The sequence below is a fragment of the Anolis carolinensis genome, chromosome X, assembly GCF_035594765.1.
Source record: "Anolis carolinensis isolate JA03-04 chromosome X, rAnoCar3.1.pri, whole genome shotgun sequence".
In the NCBI taxonomy this organism is placed as follows: domain Eukaryota; kingdom Metazoa; phylum Chordata; class Lepidosauria; order Squamata; family Dactyloidae; genus Anolis; species Anolis carolinensis.
In genome coordinates, this window is record NC_085847.1 from 3309620 (window position 1) to 3323979 (window position 14360).

The 14360-nt window shown below is 46.7% G+C and overlaps 1 protein-coding gene across 1 annotated transcript; it reads right to left on the reverse strand.

Moving 5' to 3' along the window:
* Positions 1–8740: 8740 nt before the first annotated feature.
* On the reverse strand, positions 8741–13446 carry cldn5 (claudin 5). The gene has a single exon (XM_062958343.1). It carries the CDS (start codon positions 13208–13210, stop codon positions 12542–12544), a length of 669 nt encoding a protein of 222 aa, XP_062814413.1. The 5' UTR covers positions 13211–13446; the 3' UTR covers positions 8741–12541.
* Between the last annotated feature and the right edge of the window lie 914 nt (positions 13447–14360).

The following is a 14360-nucleotide window of genomic DNA, read 5'->3' on the forward strand; positions in this document are numbered from 1 at the left end:
AATTAAAATGTCCTGTGACCAGTAATAGTTTTGTGTCCCTATAGTGTAATCCATTTCCAATGGAGAAGGAGAGATCTGGAAACGGTGGGATTATTGCTTTGAATTTTCCTTTCATTCATTTCCCAATTTCTCTTGTGCTCTCTTAACGTTTCCTCAGAAGCTTGGGAGTGGGGAAGAAGCCGGGGGAACATCCTTATTTATGCGCCATCCACCACGTGCCTTTGATGTCCCATGCATCCAATCTTATTTATTCATTTACAGTATTTATATTCCACCCTTCTTTCTCACCCTGAAGGGGACTCAGGGCGGATCACAATGTACATATACATGGCAAACATTCAATGCTATTAGACATACAACATACAGAGACACAGAGCCTATTTAACATTTTCCAGCCTCCAACTTTGTGATGGTATGCTCGATTCCGGCCACAGGGGGAGCCGCTGCTTCATCATGTACTGTGACACCGAGTCCTTGATGGAGTACTTCCTCATTCTTCCACACGCACACTGCTGGACATTTTTATGGTGACGTAAATTAGTTAAATTAGCCTCCCCTAAATTTTTCTACTTGACAGTCTTTCGAGTTGCTTAGGTAAACAACGAGCTAGGCTATTTAATGGTCAGGCACTCAATCCAACCCGGGCTGGTTTCGAACTCATGACCTCTCGGGTCAGTAGTGATTTATTGCAGCTGGCTACTAACCAGCTGCACCACTGCCCAGCCCGATTTTATATCCTTGTAGATGGATGTTATTGGTATGTAAAGAAGGGCAGGGTGCCGTGGCAACAATTTCTCCATCTACTACCGCTCCAATTTCCATTTCTGGGTGGGTTTTCCTACATGTTCTGTAAAGAAGATCATGGATACTTGGGACGCAAGGCCTGTTTTCCTTTTGTGGCTGTTTTATTTCAAGTAGTAGATCTTCATTGAGAGTATGGTAATTGCAAAATTTGCATCTCCCCTCTGGATCCTGGAATGTTGTGTGTCCCTTGGTTGCAGGGAGGAGGGGAGTGTCTGAATAGCCCTCCAGGAACTCATCTATTCCTTGGAATTTTGGGTCTGAGTGCCTAAGACTTAACACTGAGATTGATTTGTTTCTGTTGGGTCACCAACTAGGGGACATCTGGAGTTCAGGTTCCAGTCCTCCATTGTGTCATTTAATTGCTTGCCCAATGTTTCTGCAGATAGTTTGGCCACTTCTGCTTCATAGTCAGCTTGGCAATCTACAGATCCAGTACTATCCATTTCTTGGCTAGGGCAATTTTCTGGAGGTGCTGCAGCCAGAATCCCAAGCTCTACCAGACCAAGTAAAGCTCCAGTGGTATCCGTTAGGCCGGATCAATGCTGCTTAGTCGAGCAGAGAGAAAAATTATTTCGGAGAATGGATATGCTGCAAAGGGACGTTTCCGGCTTTTCACAGGGAACAACATCTACAAGCAGTCCTTGATGTTCACTGGAGTTCAGGGCATAGAAAAGCTAAGAATAATTCCTATTTTTAAAAAATCTGACAGAACACCTTTCTGGGAATGTCTGTCTTTCAGCAGGGACAGCTCCTGCTAGAAGCAGACCATTAGGTGGCATCAGAGGAGCTAGATGAGATCTGTCCGACTTGGCAGTAGGTACAGAGCAATGTTAAAGCAGGCAAATTTTATTTGGTCTGTATGCCCAGGACAGGGGGCAGGGGCACCTTGCTCTTGGGCTATCTGCAGCCTCTGTGTTCTATATGGCCAATGGTGGGTGTGTGCTGACTCCATGCGCTACCCAAGCTGCCAGGCAGAAAACGGATGGCCAACCAGCCAGATTCTCCAGCCTCATATACATCAGAGCCTTGGAGCAGTGCTGGCAGAGGAAACATTGGCAGAGTCTGGTCAATTTATAAACCATAAAGGGAAGACTAAAACTCTGAAGTCAATAGATTACATCACTCAACAAAACATTATTAGTGTCTTAGTTTTTCAGCCTGTTCCTGGGATCATTTGAAGCAGTGATTCAGAAAATGGTGTTGGATAGACCGCACCAGCTTTAGTTTCTTAGATAGGGTTCTCATGGCGACTAAGTAAAGGTAAAGGTTTCCCCTGATGTTAAATCCAGTCATGACCGACTGGGGGTTGGTGCTCATCTCCATTTCTAAGCCGAAGAGCCGGCGTTGTCCGTAGACACCTCCAAGGTCATGTGGCCACTGGCATGACTGCATGGAGCGCCGTTACCTTCCCGCCGGAGCTGTATCTATTGATCTACTCACATTGGCATGTTTTTGAACTGCTAGGTTGGCAGAAGCTGGAGCTGACACTCCGCTTCCGGGATTTGAACCTGGGACCTTTCGGTCTGCAAGTTCAGCAGCTCAGTGCTTTAACACACTTCGCCACTGGGGCTCCTTTCTCATGGCGACTGTTAGATGGCATATCACAGAAGATATATGCCATCTACCAGTCACCGTATACTCAAAAACTAGGGATGATAGGGGAAAATTAATGCCACTTTTGGAATCAGCAAGTCAAATAGACCCAGAAACAAGGCTAACATTGGAAGCGTCAAAAAGTGTGTTGGCCAGTGTTGTCATCCTTTGGACATATATCCCTTCCTGACTTAAGTACAACTTAAGGGGGGATCTCAGTGCCCTCTTGTGGCTTTCTAAAGAATTGCCATTCAATGGGGCTGGCCCGAAACCCACGGGAAGGCCAAACTCTCCTTTGTGGGAAGCTTTGCGTGCTTTCCTAGCAGTAAGGTTCACGCCAAGAGTTTTGGCTGTGGCTGGGATTTTAAAAATAAACGCGTTACGGCCAGGAACAAAGCAGCTTAAGGCCCTCTTAGGTCTCCGCATTCCATGCTGCGGCAGCGTCTGAAGGCAAAGAGAAATTCCCCACGGATTAGCCTTGGGGTGGCAAGATATTTTTACCCTAATATTTGTTTACGGCAAGAACCCCCGGTGAGAAGCCAGGCTTAATAATTTCCCGGATTTTAAAATCAAGGGGGTCTAAACGCACATCATAAATTAAAACTTTTCACGGCACGCGGTGAGAAGAAATGGAGCGTGTAGTTTGGTGCCGAGAAGGCAACACGCCTTGCAAAACTACAACTCCCGGGAGGAAGACATTTCAAAAAGAATTATTGTTGTGTGCTTCCCTTGCCACCCTTAACTAATGTTATCTCTCCCCACCCTTTTCAGAAGTCTAGCCATTCTTATCGAAGGCTGTATGGACTATGAACAAAGGATTTCTGGCTTCTAATCTCTACTGTAGTCTGGTCAGTGTGTATAAACATACACACTGTTTATACACACTGTTGATAAATTGGCTTTGATAGATAACACAAACCGGCCCGCTTCAATCCCGAGTGACTTGCATAGAGTCAGACTCTTTTGCTACATTAATAATGTGCTGTTCAATAGAATTCTTAAAGGATGCTCTATAAGACAAGCATTGTATGGTCCTCCTGGCATGGCTAGACTGCAATTCCCAGCATCCCGAACCAACATAGTCAGGGGTAGACATTGCCGAGAGGTGTCTTTCCACATTTGGAGGGTCACATAATGCCAACCATTCCTTTACATCAAGGATATCGTAGAATTTGAGAATAATAATAATAATAATCAGAACAAATGCAATTGAGGCCAAGATCGAAAAATCAGCTGATGACCCAAAATGCAGACTGTGCAAGGAAACCAACGAAACCATTGACCATATCCTCAGCTGTTGTAAGAAAATCGCACAGACAGACTACAAACAGAGGCGCAACTATGTGGCCCAAATGATTCATTGGAACTTATGCCTCAAGTACCACCTCCCAGCAGTAAAGAACTGGTGGGATCACAAACCTTCAAACGTATTGGGAAATGAGCACGCAAAGATACTGTGGGATTTTCGAATCCAGACTGAAAAAGTTCTGGAACACAACACACCAGACATCACAGTTGTGGAAAAGAAAAAGGTTTGGATTATTGATGTCCCATACCAGGTGACAGTCGAATTGATGAAAAACAACAGGTAAAACTCAGCTGCTATCAGGACCTCAAGATTGAATTTCAAAGACTCTGGCAGAAACCAGTACAGGTGGTCCCGGTGGTGATGGGCACACTGGGTGCCGTTCCAAAAGATCCCAGCTGGCATTTGGAAACAATAGGCATTGACAAGATCATGATCTGCCAACTGCAAAAGGCCACCCTACTGGGATCTGCACTCATCATCCGAAAATACATCACACAGTCCTAAATGCTTGGGGAGTGTTTGACTTGTGATTTTGTGATACGAAATCCAGCATACCTATCTTGTTTGCTGTGTCAGACTATGTCGTTGTGTCAATAATAATAATAATAATAATAACAACAACAACAACAACTCGGGACGGCTCACATGGGGCAAAGCCCAACAACACAATTAAAATAAAAAAATATATATGAATGCAGTTTACAAGAACAGAATAAAAACAACATTATAACAATAAATAATGACATCAACTGCCAACCAAACACAGTTTCTGAAGAGACCACAAGGGTCATCTAGTCCAACCCCAGGCAGGAAAAGCACCATAAAAGCCCTACCATTGGCCTTTGATAGAGACTTCTTGGAGCTGAAAATCCCAAACATCTCATGAACCGACATTTCCCCTTCCCAGGCTTGAAGATTTTCTGACAAGATATTTTCTGAGTCTCATTGTGCCTTATGTGGTAAATGTGAGGAAAGGTCGCCGATGGGAGCACCAAGTATATTGTCTAGTAGTTTCTCTTCTGGGCAAAGAGCCGGATGTGGGGTGCATGTGGCTGGACAAAACCCCGCGCTTGTTAGCGACCGATTTCAAGCTTCCCAAGAATTTGACTTGGAATCCAGTCAACATGTTGATTCCAAGGTGGAATGTTCAAACGCAGCCTTCGAAAAGCTCCTGCCCACCCCCCCCCCCCCCCCACCCCCCAAGAACCCAACATTTGCCAAGAGGAAACATTAAGAAGCATTAAGTGCGAGGGAGACAATGTGAATGTCGCCAGGGAGGGGGTGGGGGGCGGCTTTTCCTCGCTTTTGGCCCATTGTTGCTGCTTGCAATTGGGTCCCGCCAGCCAAGTGAGACAAAGCTCAGGTGCATTATTGCAAATCTATTCTGCAGGCCACGTTTTTTGCGCACAAAACATGGAATTCCCAGTCCTTACAATAAGCCAGTGGTGCCTTTCCTGCCTCCTTTGGGTGGTCCTTAAAAGAGGTTGACTGGCCATTTTGCGGGGTGGGTGCATTCATTGTGTTTTCCTACAAAGAGTGGGATGGACTAGATTACCTGTGGGCAGGGGTCCCCAAACTTTTAAAACTGGGTGCCAGTTCACGATCCCTCAGACCGTTGGAGGGCTGGACTAGAGTTGACTACCGAGCAATAATAATAATAATAATAATAATAATAAATAATAATTACGATCTGTCAACTGCAAAAGGCCACCCTACTGGGATCGGCACGCATTATCCGAAAATACATCACAGAGTCCTAGACACTTGGGAAGTGTTCGACTTGTGATTTTGTGATACGAAATCCAGCGTATCTATCTTGTTTGCTGTGTCATAATAAAATAATAATAATAATATTTAGCACAACCCCCTTCCGCCTTTGTGCACCAAAAGCACAAGTAAAGCACCCCTGACAGATGGCCAACCAGCCACAATGTTAATACAACAACAACAACAACAATAATAATAATAAAGAGGGTTGGAAGAGACCCCTTGGGCCATTTAGCCCAACCCCTTCTGCCTTTGTGGACCAAAAACACAAGCAAAGCACCCCTGACAGATGGCCTCCCAGCCTCAATGTTAATAATAATACAATAATAATAATAATAATAATAATAATAATAATAATAATAATAATAAAAAAAGAGGGTTGGAAGAGACCCCTTGGGCCATTTAGCTCAATCCCCTTCTGCCTTTGTGCACCAAAAGCACAAGCAAAGCACCCCTGACAGATGGCCTACCAGCCTCAATGTTAATAATAATACAGTAATCATCATCATCATCATCATCATCATCATCATCGTAGGGTTTTAGACGCTTTCCCTTTTCTTAAGAGAGAGAATGTACCAGGGAAGCTGTTTGGTTTTTGTGTTTTCCAAATGGAGAATCCGGGTTCATTGCTTTTTTATTACTTGTTCTGTGCACGGAGAGCCTGGGGGCTTTTTTGAGCAAAACCAAATACCCGATGATCCCACGCGAAAGAGACAACAAGCGGACGATGGATGTGACTTGAATCTCAAGTAGTTTTCACCTTTTTCCCCTGTCTGGTTTATGTAACACCAAGAGTACATTCTATACTGAGATATATAGTAGAGTCTCACTTATCCAACATTTGCTTATCCAACGTTCTGGATTATCCAACGCAATTTGCCTCCTGCCCCGATCCACAGCTATTTCTCTAGACAGCAAGGATTGAACTTTTTATGGATTTAATTTACGACAATGTTGCTACTGCAAGTTCATTTTATGCAATTCTATCTTTATTTGTAGTCAATTTGTTAATAGCCAAAGTTTTTGTAGTCAGTCTTTTAAATATATCGTGATATTTTGCTGCTAAATTCATAAATACAGTAATTACAACATAACATTACTGCGTATTGAACTACTTTTTCTGTCAAATTTGTTGTCTAACATGATGTTTTGGTGCTTAATTTGTAAAATCATAACCTAATTTGATGTTTAATAGGATTTTCCTTAATCTCTCCTTATTATCCAAGATATTTGCTTATCCAAGGTTCTGTTGGCCCGTTTAGCTTGGATAAGCAAGACTCTACTGGTAACAATAATACTGATACTAACAACAACAACAACAACAACAACAACAACAATAATAGGTGGTGATCGACACATTGGGTGGCGTTCCAAAAGATCTCAGCCAGCATTTGGAAACAATAGACATTGACAAAATCACGATCTGCCAACTGCAAAAGGCCACCCTACTGGGTGTGTTTGACTTGTGATTTTGTGATACGAAATCCAGCATGTCTATCTTGTTTGCTGTGTCATAATAAAATAATAATAATAATATTGTCAAATGGAGAGTTGTGTTTTATGCATCTGATGAAACAGGTCACGATTCTTGAAAAAATACAGGTAAATGTAAATAAATATTGGCAAATACGGGTCAGCTTTCGGGCGAGAAGCTTTGTCTATTTTTTTGCAAGACGTTTGTGTGCGTCTTGTGTATTCATGACCTCATTGCAAGCACCTATAGATCATATGAGAGGAAAGCCATGGCCAGTGTTCCCAATGGCAGAGGCATGACAAATCCGTGTGCAGGAAGGGGAAATGCGGCCTTAAACATCCTGCGCCAAACGTGACCCGCCATTTCCTTTTCCCTTGGCTTGCTGACTATTGCATTTCCTCTTCGTTTCCCCAGGCAGGTTTTGAACTAGGTTTGCTGGGTCTTATATGTGGGGTTGGTGGGTTTGCTGGGTCTTATTTGAAACTAACTTGGGTCCCCAGCTAGGGTTATTTGGAAAAATTAATTTTTAATTGTCAAAAATGCATAATGTAGTGGGTAAACTACAATTCACATCATACCAGGTTAACCCCGAGAAATTCCATCAGTACTTTAAAGTTTGTTAAATTGGGCAAGTTTGCTCTGGATGCATCATTAGTGGGGTTGCGTGTGCTCTCTGGCTGTAGGGTAAACTACCACTCCCACTGTGGTGAGTCAGTCCCCTCAAACCCCTCCAGTAGGTTGAGTTAGTCATGGAGGTTCTGTGTGCCAAGTTTGGTCCAGGTCCACCATCGGTGGAGGTCACAGTTTCCCTGGTTGTGAGTGAACTACAACTCCCAGAAAGGAAGGTCAGTTCCCTGTAAACTCCTCCAGTCATCAGATTTCGACTCATCATGACTGACTTTAAATACTGGCAAGCATTGGGGGCAAAAACAAATGATGGGAATTATAGTTTACCCACATCTTCATGCATTTTTAAATGGGACGTCTCATAAAATCCAAAAGCAAACTAGAATGTTTACCCATACCAAATACCTGAGCTATAATAATAATAATAATAATAATAATCCCAGGTGACAGTCGCATTGACGAAAAACAACAGGAAAAACTCAGCCGCTATCAGGACCTCAAGATTGAACTTCAAAGACTCTGGCAGAAACCAGTGCAGGTGGTCCCGGTGGTGATGGGCACACTGGGTGCCGTGCCAAAAGATCTCAGCCGGCATTTGGAAACAATAGACATTGACAAAATTACGATCTGCCAACTGCAAAAGGCCACCCTACTGGGATCTACGCGCATCATCCAAAAATACATCACACAGTCCTAGACACTTGGGAAGTGTTTGACTTGTGATTTTGTGATACGAAATCCAGCATATCTATCTTGTTTGCTGTGTCATAATAAAATAATAATAATAATATATTATAAGGCTATCAAATCCTTTCCCAAACAAATATCTTGAGAAAGCAGAGCAAGGCTGGAAATGCAGGTATTAAAACCAAGAGAACAAAGGGAGACTTGGAGCGCATCTACACTGTTAATTAACAGTTTGACACCACTTCAAGTGCGGTGGCTCAATGAGATAGAATCCTGGGAGCTGCACAAAGTCTTCAGCTTCTCTACCAAAGATCTACAGCTTTCAGGATTCCAGTGCATTGAGTCATGGCAGTTTAAAGTGGTGTCAAACTGCATCAATTCAACAGTGTAGATACACTCTCAGTTAATTTTTTTCCTATCTGAAGAAAATCGGGATTTTGTACTCTTTTTTAAAAAAATAAGAAACGCAGACAGGCAGCTGTGTTATATATAATATATTATAAATAAACAGAGAATATAAAATGTACAAAGGTCTTGGATTTGAAAACACCGATGAATTCCCACCTCCCTCCCCAAGATTACATGAAATTGCGTCTGATCCAGTACCGGCGTCCGATCCCGCACCAAATGCATTACAAAGTTTTATTTGGAGGTAAGAATGTAATACTGAAATGGTCATTCAAAAAAACTTTTTAAAAAAAATCATGTATGCAAACTCCACACATATTTTGAAAAGAAACTTCTCAGGAAGGCTGTAGTTCAGGCCCAGGGGATCCACACATTGCTTAAAATTGGGATCGAATCCACCACAATGCTCAAAGATTTGGCTTTCAACGTGTTGTCAAAGGCTTTCATGGCCGGAATCACTGGGTTGCTGTCAGCTTTCCAAGCTATATGGCTATATTCCAGAATCAACTCAATCCACAATTGGGCCACACAGTTTACAGAAAACCTACACACACTGATAGATATGGAAGTTGATGGAGAAACACAACCTGCAAACTATCTACAGACCCATTAAGAAAATCCAACAAATGCTACGTTCAGCAAAGGACAAGAGGGATCCTCTCACTTGTCCACAAACATGTGGACAATTTCAACAGAATGGAGGAAAACATGAAAATGAACAAAATCTGGCTACCAGTATTAACTCTAAAATCAGACAGTAAATAAAGAGCAACACTCAGAAATCAGGGAATTCCAGACAGGAAACAATCAGGGCCTGCTAACACCTCCCAACAAAGGATTCCTCCAGGCAGGAAGCAGCCAGGCTTTGAAGCTGCAAGGCTATTCAATACTAATCAAGGTGGCCAATGAGAACATTCCCACTTGCCTCCAACAGACAAGAGCTTTTTTCTCCCACCCTGGAGATCTATAAAACTCGCTTGCCTAGGTTCAAACAGAACCTCACAATCTCTGAGGATGCCTGCCATAGTTGTGGGCGAAACGTCAGGAGAGAATGCTTCTGGAACATGGCCAGACAGCCTGGAAAACTCACAGCAACCCAATTGGCTTTCGAACTCAAAAGATTCGACAATCTTTTTTTGCCCTCTTGTGCAGGCAAAAAATAGATCGAAATAACCTCCGCCGCAGCAGGGATCGTGGATTTAGAATTGGCATGATGCCCCTTTTGGCCCAAATTGAGCTGAAAATTCAATTCCTACCCACTTTTTAATACACAATTTAGAGAAAAAATTAACTTAAAAGAAGAACATGGATGTCACGCTGCTTTGCATGACACACCGAGAACACAACAGTGCAGAATTCAAGCCTTAAATGAATACACACCAGGCCCTCTGTATCCACTGGAGTTCGGATACAGTCCCATTACATACAACGGCGGACTGAAACGGCATCCCTTCTATAAATTGGCAAAAGAAAGCTTTGCTTTTGGGATTTTTTTTAAAAAAAATATTTTTTTAAAGTCATGGCAGATGGGATCCGTGGGTGCAAAATCCGTGGATACGGAGGGCCGACTGTATTTCGGATGGGTTATCCCAAACCTCTTCTTCCAGTTAGGAAACAATGCAAGGGACCCGCTTGGCGGGGCAACAAGTACAATGTACAAACAGACAATTTAGATAAATTAAATTTAGATAAATTTAAAAAGAGATGCATGTGTGTGTTGGCCATCCCCTGAGGCAGTTCATTAAGAAACAATGCGGCAAATCGCTTAATGAGGACTAGTACAGTGCGGAGTCCAAAGCCTTAAAGGCGCAGAAAGTCCCAGGAATTTGTTCTTTTTGCAAGAGAGTCTTCTCAAAAGGCCCGGAGGCTGGGGAGAGTGTTCACCGCGAGCCAAAGCTGAACTGGCATCTTTCTGGGCACAGAAACGGCAAATGGCATGGTTCTGGGCCCTTGGAAGAGCATCGAAGAGTCACGGAGTTGGGGAGAAGAAGGCGAGGAGAGTGTTAGTCTTCAGCCCCACCTGCATTGGCATCTTTTGGGGCACGGAAATGGTGAGAAGCAGCCCAGAAAAAGCCTGGGCTAAGCTGGTATCTTTCTAGGTGCCAAGAGGCATGGAAAACGGCGAGAAGAGTGCCTGTGTTGTCATCTTTTGGGACCTGAACGAGCTACAGAAGCTCAGGAGAGCTGGCATCTTTTGGGATCCTTTCAAAAGGGCATCCGGAGGCACCTCTAGAAACACAGAACCAGCAAATGGCATCTTTCTGATCACTTCAAAGGCACTTAGATGTCCAGAAGAGTGCTAGTCTTTGGCACTGGAAAGGCCCTTCAAAGAGCATCAGGAGGGACCTCGGGAGGTCCAGAAATGGCGAGTGGCACCTTTTTGGGCCCTTCAAAGGGCACAGAAGGATTGAGAAAACGTCCAGGAGAGCCCTCGTCTTCAGCCACAGCTGGCGTGGGCATCTTTGGGGGAACTGAAGGATTGAGAGGAAGCCTAGGAATGAGCTAGTCTTCAGGCACAGCCTGCGTGCTGGCATCTTTGCGGGTACTTCGAAGGGCATCGAAAGGGTGGGAAGTGGTCCGGAAGAGGGCCCAGGCTGAGCTGGCATCCTTCAGGTCCCTGAGAGGCACAGAATCGGGGAGGGAATCGGGGAGAGCTGGCATCTCTCTGTGGCCCTTGGAAGGAACAGAATGGCATCTTTCCGGGCCCTTGGAAGGGCACCGAGAGGCAGAGAAGGGTAGAGAATGAGTCCAGGAGAGGGCGAGTGCCGGTGGGCACCTTTCAGGGCACTTTGATAGGCACATAAAGATATAAAAGCAGTTCAGGAAAGAGCCAGTCTTCACCCTGACCTGTGCAGGCACCTTTCGGGGCACTTTGAGGTGCACAAGTGTGGAGAATCCATCCAGGAGAGGGCAAGTCTGGGTGGGCATCGAAAGACAGAGAAGAATGGAGAATTAGTCTAGGAGAGGACCGGTCTGGGTGGGCATCTTTCAGGGCACAGAAAGGGCGAAAAACAGTCCAGACGAGGGCCAGTCTTCATCCTGGCCTGCGTGGGCACCTTTTGGGGTACTTCGAGGTGCAGGAGGGTGGAGAGGGTAAGTCTGCGTGGCCGTCTTTCAGGGCATTTTGACAGGCAGCGAGAGGCACAGAAATGCCAAAAAGCAGTCCAGGAGAGGGCCAGTCTTCATCTTGGTGTGTGTGGGCATCTTTCAGGGCACTTTGATGGGCACTGAGAAGCAGAGAATGGAGAATCAGTCCAGGAGAGGGTGAGTCTGGGTGGGCACCTTTCGGGGCATTTTGATGGGCACCGAGAGGCAGAGAAGAAAGGAGAATCAGTCTAGAAGACAGCAGGTCTGTGTGGGCATCTTTCAGGGCATCTTTCGAGGCGTGGAAGGGTGGAGAATCAGTCCAGCAGAGGGCGAGTCTGGATGGGCACCTTTCAGGGCATTTTGATGGGGACAGAGAGGCAGAGAAGGGTGGAGAATCAGTCTAAGAGTCTAGGAGAGGACGAGTCTGGGTGGGCATCTTTCAGGGGGACAGAAATGGTGGAAAACAGTCCAGGCATGGGCTGGTCTTCATCCTGGCTTGTGTGGGCAACTTTCGGGCACTTTGAAGAACACCAAGAGGCAGAGAAGGCTGGAGAATCAGTCTGGGAGAGGGTGAGTCTGGGTGCGCACCTTATGGGCATCATTCAGGGCCCTTGGAAGGCTTCCAGAGCAGGCCTGAGCCAACTTGGGCCCTCCAGGGGGGTTGGGCTCCAACTCCCACCATTCCTAACAGCCTACCGGCTGTTAGGAATGGTGGGAGTTGGACTCCAACCCCCCTGGAGGGCCCAAGTTGGCCCAGGCCTGCTCCTTAGCGTCTGCACTGGGTCTCAGACGTAGTTCTTCTTGTCGTACTCGGCGGTGGGGCTGTTGGCGGGGCTCCTCCTGGGGGCGGCGTACTTGACGGGGAAGGCCGGGCCCTGGGCCTGGCTCTGGCTCTGGAGGGCGGCGGTGAGGATGAGCGACCCGCCGAGGAGGAGCAGGGCGGCGGCGGTCCAGCCCAGGTAGAGCGCGGCGCCCATCTCGCGCTTCTGCGAGGCCTGGACGGCGGGGTCGTAGAAGTTGCGGATGATGAGGTGGGCGAACCAGGAGGGCGGCACTAGGACCAGGAGGCCGCAGGCGGCGAAGAGCGCCCCTCCGCCGCCCGCTACCCGCGCCTTGAGGCGCCCGCCCTTGAGGCAGGTGGTGCACCGCGCCCCGGCCACCGTCACCAGCAGCGCGGCCAGGCCCAGCAGCGCCGCCAGCACCGTCAGCGTCCGCCCGGCCTGCACCTCCGGCCGCAGCGCCAGCACCGAGTCGTGGAGCTTGCACTGCATCTGGCCCGTGCTCTGCACCACGCAGTCCATCCACAGGCCCTCCCACGTGCTCTGCGCCACCACGATGTTGTGCTCCAGGAAGGCCGAGACCCGCCACATGGGCAGCGCCGCCACCAGCAGCGCCCCCGCCCAGCCCAGCACGGCCAGCGCCAGCCCCAGCAGCTCCAGCGCCGCCCAGCCCATCGCCAAGGCGTCTATGGCCCGGCTCCGACGGGGCGCGCTTTATACAGCCCGCCGAAGCTCTGCCCCGCCCACGCCTCCCAGGAAGGGCCAATCGGCAGAGAGGAGGCGCCCGGGCCGGGCCAATGGGTGGGTCTGGGATAGGAAGCCTAAGGAGACCCCAGCACCAAAGGAGAGAGAGGCCAGGACAGGCCAACTCATCATACCGCAGTCCAATAGTTTAGGACAATATAATAATATACAATACCAATATTGTGCTATGCAGACTAATAATATTGCAGCATAGTACTATAGTAGTAAAAGGTAAAGGTTTCCCCTGACGTTAAGTCCAGTCGTGACCGACTCTGGGGGTTGGTGCTCATCTCCTTTTCTAAGCCAAAGAGCCAGCGTTGTCCGTAGGCACCTCCAAGGTCATGTGGCCACTGGCATGACTGCGTGGAGCACCGTCACCTTCCCGCCAGAGCAGTACCTATTGATCTACTCACATTGGCATGTTTTCGAACTGCTAGGTTGGCAGGAGCTGGGGCTAACAGCGGGCGCTCATTCCGCTCCCGGGATTTGAACCTGGGACCGTTTGGTCCGCAAGTTCAGCAGCTCAGCGCTTTAACACACTGTGCCACCATATAATACTAATATTGTGCTAGGCTAATAATATAGTATATTGTATCTGTTTTGCTCCTTTTCTTTCTCAGTGCCACCACAAAGGGCCACTTCACCTAGCAACAGCCAATCCGCGTTGCTCCTTTCCTTTCCCAGTGTCATCACAAAGGCCACTTCACCTAGCAACAGCCAATCTGCTTTGTTCCTTTTCTTTCCCAGTGCCGTCACAAAGGGCCACTTCTCCTAGCAACAGCCAATCTGCTTTGTTCCTTTTCTTTCCCAGTGCCGTCACAAAGGGCCACTTCACCTAGCAACAGACAATCCGCATTGCACCTTTCCTTTCCCAGTGCTGTCACAAAGGGCTGCTTCACCTTAATAACAGCCACTATACTGTCTACAAATCCAGATTATCTGGATTAATTGGATTACATGTCCGTGTAGACTCATACAATCCAGTTCAAATGTGGATTATCTGCTTTGATAATCTGGATTATACGGCAGTGTAGAAGGAGCCTAAATTTCATGATCTTCAGTAGGGAACTAGGGAGGAAAA

Coding starts and splice junctions, on each gene's coding strand:
- cldn5 (XM_062958343.1), bottom strand. CDS start 13,210: ATGGGCTGGGCGGCGCTGGAGCTGCTGGGGCTGGCGCTGGCCGTGCTG.